General features: G+C 40.0%; 1 protein-coding gene across 2 annotated transcripts in view; it reads left to right on the top strand.

Annotated features, from left to right (window-relative positions):
* The window catches only part of LOC139206226 (coiled-coil domain-containing protein 81-like), a 10,804-nt gene extending 2,665 nt beyond the window's left edge, over nucleotides 1–8,139 (top strand). The window contains exons 7-16 of one of the 2 annotated variants that reach the window (XM_070836245.1): nucleotides 199–283; nucleotides 1,260–1,353; nucleotides 1,876–2,022; nucleotides 3,497–3,595; nucleotides 4,688–4,857; nucleotides 4,951–5,029; nucleotides 5,815–5,925; nucleotides 6,442–6,551; nucleotides 6,689–6,814; nucleotides 7,187–8,139. In XM_070836245.1, the coding sequence (XP_070692346.1) occupies nucleotides 199–283; nucleotides 1,260–1,353; nucleotides 1,876–2,022; nucleotides 3,497–3,595; nucleotides 4,688–4,857; nucleotides 4,951–5,029; nucleotides 5,815–5,925; nucleotides 6,442–6,551; nucleotides 6,689–6,814; nucleotides 7,187–7,325 (1,160 nt within the window). In that variant the 3' untranslated portion in view covers nucleotides 7,326–8,139. Of the gene's footprint in view, nucleotides 1–195; nucleotides 284–1,259; nucleotides 1,354–1,875; nucleotides 2,023–3,496; nucleotides 3,596–4,687; nucleotides 4,858–4,950; nucleotides 5,030–5,814; nucleotides 5,926–6,441; nucleotides 6,552–6,688; nucleotides 6,815–7,186 lie in introns of both variants that reach the window. The other variant, XM_070836244.1, reaches the window with a different exon arrangement.
* The last annotated feature ends 1,733 nt before the right edge of the window (nucleotides 8,140–9,872 follow it).

Genomic DNA, 9,872 nt, shown 5'->3' with positions numbered 1-9,872 from the left:
ATGTGTTTCAGTTCATTTGAAGTTTTTTTTAAAGTCCACTTTTTTTCACACCTAGCTTTAGTTTTTAGTTTAGTTTTAGATAACTATAATAACGTTGGTGCAGAATAACATAATCTATAATGATAGATTTGGAGCTACCATATAAAGTCCAGTTATGTTTAGTAAACCTACTCAGAGTGTGGTGTGTCTCCACAGAAGTTCCCCAACTGAGAGAAGCCAAGATGAAAGCTGTCAGCCTGTCTGAAGAACTGGATCCAAAGCCCCCTATTGAGTCCACAGACAAGTACCCCACACACACACACACACACACACACACAGGCAGACAAGCGCACACACTCTGTAGAGAGGCTCAGTTTGCAGAGTGCAGAGCTGTTGTTTGCAGGTAGATGAGTCAGTCAGTGAGAGCTGAGAGCTCAGTGGTGGTCTCATATTGTTAGAGCCCCGAGGCAGCTTCCAGCCCCATCAATGATGCACAACTACCTGTGGGACAGATTCCTCTTCTGTCATTACCTCCCTGCACTGTCAGCATCCACACACACACACACACACACCTGTAATCTGGGTAAACTGTAATGGAAAGTGTTATCTTATATTTTCAGTGTCTCTAAAGATGATAATACTCCTAATTAGGGTAACTCACTTATAATATCATATATCATATACCCCGCGAACCTGACGGATAAGCAGTGTAGATAATGGATGGATGGATGGATGGGTGGATATATATCACTCCTCCATGTCTTCATGTAGATGGTGCAACAATGGCTTAACAAAATAAGACTTTTACAAATACAGCTGTCTACAAGAATTCTTTTGTGATGTATCATTGAATAAAGTTAATTTTCCATTACTATTTCTAAACTTCTGGTCCCTTAAATAAAAAGCAAAATCAAACACCTACCAACAAGTTTGTATATTTGGTTTCTATTTACATTCTCTTCAGTACATCTTGTTTTCGGGTTCAATAACGCAACCCAAATGATATTTAGTAAGCTCCAGGACGGGTCATAATGTGAAATAAAATGACATGTTCATGCCTCCCAACATGAGTATAATAATACATAAGGAATTGAACATTTAATTCAAATCTAATGCTCGCATACTGAAAATCACACTAGTTAGATATGATAAACTGGGTATAGATAAACTAGATTAGGTAGAGAAGAGATTATATTCCACTCGACTGTAAGGTAACACCAAACTGCACATGTACAAGGAAGTCATTCTCTCTGATAAACAGCATATGTTTCCACTCCCAGGCCCACCATTTCCATCTCATCACCAGCCGTTTCTCCCAACCTGGATGAACCTCATGTGAATGCTAGCTGCTCTGGCCACACCCGTGCTGGACAGGTGAGTGTATGCATGTCTAGGTACGCTCATCATGTATCCCTCCACTGTAGGTGTGTTAGTGCAGATCAAGTCTGGTTTTTATAGTCGTCTCCAAAATTGAAGGTTCAAGATGGATTTACCTGACATTAGGTGTGAGTTATAGGGAGTTATGTATTATTTATGTTATTCTTTGAGTATAATATTGCCCTGGGTATACCCCACCTTTCACCCAGTGTGTGCTCTGACAGGCTTCAGCTCTTCAATCCTGCACGGGATAAATTGTTCAGAAAATGGAGGGATGGAGAATTAAATTACATTCAAAATAGCTATGGAAGCAGAGCATGACAACACAGTCCAGATGTCAAGGGATCTGAGGGGATGTTCCTAAATCTGAATATAAACCATAAAAAATGCATTCTCTACAAATTCCTGACATTCAAAATATATGAGGAAATTAATTCTATGTTTACATTACTAATCAATTACAGTGTTTAATCGCAACAAGTGTCATCTCAGTTTCATGTGGACTGATTGTCACCATAGGAGCTGTGCTACCTGTGTATGCAGCGGGCCCAGAGGAACGTTCCAGTCTACCTGAGGGAACAGCAAGAGGCAGAAGAGAAAGATCAAGAGAAACTGTTACTGCTTAAAGAACAACAGAGAGACAAGCAGTACATGGATGAACAACTGGTGTGTGTGTGTGTGTGTGTGTGTGTGTGTGTGTGTGTGTGTGTGTGTGTGTGTGTTTGGGCCTGTGTGCACTCATATGTGCATAAGACTAGAGATGATGAGATCAGCTTAAGTTGAAACACTTTCAACTTGATAACAAAACTAAATTCTAAAATTGTCTCTGAACCATGGATGTATAAAGAGAGCTGGACACAGCGTTGGAAACAGGCATCCATTCATTCCTATGAAAGTTGCTCAGTGGCGCATGAAACCAAAAAAGAAGTTTGACTTCCTGGGTGTAGAAGTATCCGAATCTTCTGCATCATTGGGCCCATAAAGCATGCGCTCTAGCATCTCGGACCTGCCAAGGTGGCTAGCTCTCCGATAATTTGAATGGGGATAAAATTATTTAATCGTGTGATCCTTCTAGACTTTCCAAATGTTATCAGACCGAATGGATCAAATTCTCTCAAAAAAACTTGAAAAAATGTATCTGCTGATTTATAGATGTCTCTTTTACAATTTAAGTCTATAGAAAAAAGTCTTTTTGGGAAAATGGCATCACGTCACGGGCACCATTTTTGTAGTTACACAGTTTGGCCACTATGCAAAGTTGGCTTAGCTATATGATCTAAATGCTAATGTCAGCATGGTAAAATCTCCATGATGACAATGCTGACTTCATGCTAATGTTTAGAAGGTATAATGGTTACCATGGTTGCTATCTTTGTTTAGCATGTTAGCATGCTAACATTTGGTTATTAACACAAATGCAAAGTATAGCAGAGACCAGTGGGATGTGATTAGTTTTGCAAATGAATGTCTGAACCAAACAGCAGTCTGAACCAACCCAAAAACTAACCAACATGCGTACAAACATTAACTTGCCCAGAGCAGTGCTGCTAGTGTGGCTAGTGATTGTGCAGGTCAAGTGGGCAAAGGCTTTAATATTGTAAACAGAATATTAACGCAATACATATTACATACTGCCTATTGTGGGTTACTAAAGGTGATTTGTGTGAGTTAGATCAGAAAACAACAAGCACACAGACTGAGGATGTAAAAACAGCCAGAGGCAGATAACACTCAAACCATTATGTCAAGACGAAGTAAAAGCTGCAATTATAAACTTGTAAAAACGACAAAGAAAAAACATAACAATTTAAGGGTGGTTCCAGACTAGTTGGGGCCAGAGAGCTGAGAGAAAAGCTTTATCCTTTTCACAGCAGTGGGAAAGAAGAGTGGAACATGTGGGATATAAAAATGCAATATGAAACAAAGTTTAAGTGTCTTGCATGTTGTTTTTGCCAATATTACATCATGGTTCAATAAAACAGTCTCTTAACCAGATCACAATGTCCCTAAGAATCAATTAAGGGGCCAAAAAATCTGCCCTCTGAAAAAAGTTCCTTTTTTTTATCCAAGATCCGACATGTCCTCGCAACGTCTTTTTTTTTGCAGTCAATATGTGTGTTTTTGTGTGTTCATCTGGCAGGAAAAGCTGAATGAGCAACGTGAGCATGCAAAGCAGGTTGCTAGATTCAACCTGCAAATGTCAGAGCGGAAAGATAAAACTTACTCCTCTCTCTTCCCGGTGAGTAATCCCAATAAGATTTCAGTCCTGGTAGCTAACACTCCTTGAGCAGCTAATTTGTTAAAAATACAACAGAGGAACAACTGTTTTATCTGTTTACAGTGCAGCCAAACAAACATATCAAGTCAGTTAAGAGCTTTTCTGTGATCTGAGGTTTTCACAACAGCAAATTAACAGTCAACTCTCCTGGGGAATTGCAGGTGTACAACCTGCTAACGGCTCACTGTGTTTTCTTCTCCCTGTTCAAATACCTCCTGCAATATTTAAAACTGCAGAAAATGGCAAGATGAAGGATCATGTTTTATGCTAACCTTGGTGAGATAAATACATAGCATTTTCTGTGACTGCTTACAATAAAGTCACCCTATGTTTTTCCAGTACTGTTAAAATGGGCCCCAGCAGCTGTTGGATGTCTGGTTTGCATGAGCAGTAGCTTAATACAGCTCTGATATCAATGTGGGGAAGGTAACAGTAAGGCAGCCAACTTGAGATTAGTAAAGCTGATATTTATAAGATAAATATACACTGTGAATTTCCTATGAAATCTTTGGGTGGCTGTCCATCAATCAGAAGGTCTGTGGTTCGATTTGTAAGAAATACAACAGAGGAGCAACTGTTTTATCTGTTTATAGTGCAGCCAAACAAGTATATGTTTCGGAAGTCAGTCAGGAGCTGGCCCCGGCTCCTCTAAGTCAGCATGACTTAAGTGTCCTTGAAAAAGACACTGAACCCCAACATAGCTTCAGTGTGTGAATATGTGTGAAAGAATATTCTCCTCCAACTTAGATTCCTCCTGAATGGGTGAATGAGGATGTAAAGTTGAATAGTCGAAATGACTAGAAAGATGCTATACAAATTTAGACCATTGTGGGCCACTAACAATGAAAAACACTTTGCAGAGGTAAAGATATTGAATGGCTATATAACAGAAAAATAATCCACAAATAGTCAAAAATTGGGTTTGAGTTCATGAAAATCTTAAGGGTGACTACTTTAAAAATTAAATCTAAACTAAATCTAAATCACACTCACTGCTTTTTTGAACAGTGGCTTGTTAAAATTCAATATCTTCTTTGGGCTGCTTGTGTTTAGACTTCATTCATCTTCCCGGCTCGGCCCCTCACTCCTGCTAGGAGGATTCGGCAGCATCATTACATGAATGAGCTCCAGAGCCAGATAGAGAGCAGGCGGCAACATGAGGCTCGAGACCAGCAGAACCGTCATCTCATGGACCAACTAGACCGGGCCCAGCTGATCCAGGAGTGAGTACTGTGCTGAAACTGTCAAAGCATTTCGCATAATCATCCATTGTGATAAATAGTGCATCATCTGTTGTGTATGTATATGTGTTTTAGGTTAGCCTTGCTGAAGGCTCAGCAGCTCCAACATAAACACCAGAGAACAAACCATTACAAGAGGGCTCTGGACACTCAGGCAAGAAACGTGTTCACAAAGTTCACTTCTGCAAAGGATGTTGTTGAAAATACTTTTTGGACTCTTTGTTTAAAAGCACACATACAAATAAAGCAGCACAAGCAATGAGCACCTCTGAATACGGGGAGGAAAGTGAGTAAAGTCAAATGTGCTGCTGTGGTGTGCAGCTTGAGGAAGGGTGTAGGTCAAAGGAAGGCGGCAGAGTGAGACCACTGCCCATCCTGCTGCTCAGGGGTACAAGTGCATGCCCGCAGCCCTGACAGAGCACGTGAAGCATTAAAAACAGCTTTCAAAACACAGTAATCTGGTTACTTAGTTTATTATTGCACCATAAGGAATTGTCAGAGTCACACTGCGTCATTAAAACTCATGTTGAATAGACGTCTTCTTCCAACTCATTCAAAGTACTATATTATATGAACACCACCAAAAAACGAACTAAATAAATAAATAAGACACAGCCCAGCTAATACAAGTACAAGAACAGTTTACATCTGTAGGCTTTAAATCTGTAGCACACTTCTCAACTCTGCTTTGAGGCTATATCAGCTGTTACTAGCATAACATACACGAATATCTGACCGAACTGTCAGCGGCTGAGTTGCATTGTGGGTAAAGATGCCAAAATAAGCCATGTAACTAATTTCAGGGAGAACCTACTCTCTATATTTTTGCCAGAAAAGACCTGCCACCAGGCCAGGCCACCTACCACCGAGGGAGCATGTTACGCCACGGCCTACTCTGTTGTAACCTTACAACTTAAATGACTCTGCTCTGACCTATAGGTGGAAGATAAGAAGTGCACAGACCCTCCAGAGTGCCAGTCTGACAACCCCGGGTTCACCCGCTGTGAGACGGCAGCCAGCAACACAGAGAGCCGAGAGAGGGCACAGAAGGTCGCCTCTGTTTGTTACTGCTGCCATAAACCTGACTTTTCAACTGGCAGAAATAACACAAGTCATAGCTAGTTCATTAAAGTAAAAGTCTCTGCATTGTTTTTGTTTTTCGTAGTGGTGGAAGAGGTACTCAGATTCTTTACTTAATAATACAGTGTGAAAATACTTTTTTCCTTTGTAAGTAAAGTAGTCCTGCATTCAAAGTTTTACATCAAAAGTACAGTAGTATTATTGGGAAAATTTACTACAAGTACCAAAAGTAAAAATTCTGCAGAATCACTCCTTTCAGGGAGTTATATTATTGTGTATTTTACAGTAGATTAATATCATTGATGTATAAAGATATAAGCAGCAGTTTCACATTGCAGCTGGTTGAGGTGTAACTCATTTAAGGTGGGCTATTTTTTTAGTGGTTTACAGGCCTACAAATATTATCAGGCCTGTTACTGTCACGTCTTTTTTAAATTGGTCTACTACATATTGAAGTTGATGTGATGTTATTCTGTATACTGGCAGCTCTTCCAGGTAAATTTCAGTACTGCTACTCAGAGGAAGAAGGAAGAACTGAACAACCGCCAAGAACAGCTGGAGAAAGAGAGAGAGATTCTCAAACGCAACAAAACGGAGTGAGTGACGGAAAGGATTATGACAGAAATGGACAACAATGAGGATGTTGAGGAAAAAAAAGCAGAAGCAGCCTTAGTCCAAAACATTTTTTCCAGTATAAACTATTGTAGTTTTTCTCTGTCTACATTTCCCCCAGGTTAATATTGGACCGAATTAATCGCTTTGAGAAGAAACGGGACATTAAAAAGTCACTAGAGGACGACTGGAGTCGCAGTGTGAAGCTTAAACACCAACGAGAGGAAGAGGAGAGGCGCCTCTTGAGGTGTGTGGATGTACGATCAGCTTCAGCCTCCATCAGCATTCACCCATGCCCTTTCTGTTATTCGTATATTCATAAGTTAAAGATTAAACAGAACATACACTTTAAACATTCAAACACGCACTTAGTCTGACTGGCGTTGAAGCTGGCTCATCCTTGCTGAAACTGACTCACAGCTAATGTTCCTAATTTTAGTTCCCAGTTTTAGAGATGACACTACAGGCCCATTTTGACAAGTTATGCTGCGTGTGCTGCAATTCAAAATCATCTGATTGTGATGTACTGTACCTACTGTAGTTACTGACTGACCTAAAAGATACATGCTGATCTAAACCATTCATGCGGGATGACATGTTTTCCTGGCCATTCATTCAGGTCTGCTGGTCAGCTCCTGGTAGATAAGCTTGCAGAGTACAGGCGCTGTTGCCAGTGTAAGAGGAGGACCTCCAACTGCGGAGAGACCAGCATCTGGAAGGACTCTCATTACCTCTCCGGCTCCCAGTTCATGATATGATGAACAGTGTGGCCAACAGCTGCATTCGAGCATCGATACCTCACAGTCTGAACAAGAGCTCAACCCTTGTAACTCATAATAGGACGGTCATCAAAGATGCAGATAATAATTTAAGCATATGTGAAGCATAAGTGAATGTTATGGTGTGCAGTACGCACTATCCTCTGTTTTAATTAGATATGTATTGTTGCCCTTTTTTTTAGTTTGCTTTTGTACTTTTATTTTCCCAAAAATTATGGTTGTTTTTGGTATCCATATATCCAACGATTGCATGTTACAATCACAGACTGTGTAAAAGACATGGACGTAACTTCTGGGTCTGAAAAGCTAAAATGCACAAGTGTATTAAACCTGCAGTCTTTCTAATGGCCAGCAGGGGGCACTTCACTGGCTCCAAAAAGAAGTCCGATTATATGGATGTCTATAACAAAATGGCCCTTCTACTTGATTTATTACCTGAGTAAACATTTTCCTAATGAGTTTATGGTCTCTAGTGTCAAGCCTTCCTCAATTTTGTAAATTATGGTCCCATTTTGAGTAAAATAGGTGAAAATAGACAGCATGTTTTAACCTAACCAATCAGACGCAAAACCAAAACCAAGATCGCGACGGCCAAAATGCTAAACTCGAGGATTCAAAATGGCAGTCCACAAATTAATGGGTGACTAATGGTTACAATGCTCACGTAATCATGTTCTTCTCTCAGTCTCTCAGCTCATTTACCAGCTTTTTTTTATTTTTTTTTATTTGTTCACACATGTATTGAACACCTCTAGTTTGTGTATGCAAAGTAAAAGTTATAGTGTTAATGTTAGCTGACTTCAGCAAGTTCATTTTCACTCCATTCAGAAACCACCAAATACTGCCCGTGCAGCTGCCCAGAATACCATAGTAACCACTTAGAAAACACCCTATCAACCATATTAAAGCGCCACAACAACCTCCTGTAAAACCCTAATTATCACCTTAAACATCCTAACATCCATCCATTAATACCTTAGCAACCACATCAAACTACATAGCAGCCACCTGGCAGCAATCTAGGGACACTCCAGCAAAAGAAGTATCCACACACACTCAAATGTGCATAAAGTATCAAAAACAGAAATAAAGAAAAAAAAACAGCAGCAGCTGAGACAAATTTGTGATTTGGGGCGATACAACTAAAACTGGCTTGATTTAAGTTTGATTTTAAAATATGTTTCTGCTTAGGTAAAGTAACAACATACATGGTTATTGACATATTTGTTTTGGATTCTTAAAAGCAATACTTTGAAAATTCATGGTTTTCCTCAGTGCAGGACGGCGGCAAAGGGAGTAAAGAGACTGTGTGTCCTTGTCCTTCAGCGTGACATGCTTTGAAGGGTGGCTGTCCCGTATCTGACCCTGACAAGTGATGAGGGAAGTTGTCCATCTTGCAATACATGCAGAGAAGTGCATGACATGCAGAGATGAAAAGCAAGAGGGCCTCAACAGGGCCCCATGTTTGTGAGGTCTGTGAGGACAGACGGAGGAAAACACAAAAACGCAAACCTTCATAAATCATTGTGGGTTTTTTCATAGATCATTATAGAGAACAGTGAGGAAAATAAAACAAGATGAGGATGAAAGACGGTATGTGTCTTTGATAAGGGAGGATGGGTTCAAGCAGCAGGGAGCTTGTGTAGATGATGAATGTGTTGCAGGATCATGACATGATATTCTTCTGGCTGAGGTCCCAGTTCTCTGTGAAGCCAGAACTCCCTTAATGAGCTCATCGAGGCATTTTGAAAGTCTTTGTACAGAATCAGACGCACAATTGACTGCCCCACACACTCTGGCTGATTAATGTACTAATTGACAGATAGATTTTGTGTATGGACAAAGAGATGTGTATGTGTGTTGATGTGTACACACTCTGTGGTGGTAAAGACACATATCCCACAGATACTGTATCTCAGGACAGAGGTACGTGAATCAGAAGAAGACACACCCTGAAAAACATCTACAACACACACACACACACACACTACACACTTTTTGTAAACACGCTCAGACCTTCCGTTAAACTTGATGTTGCAATAAATGAATTACTGCTGCAGATGCACTGCAGGTTACAGGAGTACTATGAGACTGTGCAGGCGTTAATATTTTTATAAGCTTGTAAAAATTACCCAATGAGATATGCGCGGGGAATTCCATACAAGAGTCAGAGATACAATAATATCTGTGCCAAACTGCAGATCGAAGAAGAAAAGTGAAAGCTAAGTAGAAGATATAATGCCTGCAAAGTCACGCACCAAGTGTTCTTCCTTTCCCTTTCTTCTGATCAAAATAACAATTTTTTTTTACGAGAATAGGATGTCTAGATGCAATCCCTCTCATTTTCTGTTTGTCTATTTTTTAGGAGTGTGTCTATCTTTTCTAATTTTCTAGTATTTCCTCTTGGCAGTGCATTTCATTGTACAAGATTTTGAATGTTCCTGATATTACGACTGTATATTGAAGATATAGCGTTGATGTTTTGAAGCATAACTTTCTGTTGTTTCTCTCCATATACCTGCTTTT

This window comes from Pempheris klunzingeri, chromosome 1 (genome assembly GCF_042242105.1).
Source record: "Pempheris klunzingeri isolate RE-2024b chromosome 1, fPemKlu1.hap1, whole genome shotgun sequence".
NCBI lineage: Eukaryota > Metazoa > Chordata > Actinopteri > Acropomatiformes > Pempheridae > Pempheris > Pempheris klunzingeri.
This window is presented reverse-complemented; position numbering and strand designations above follow the sequence as displayed.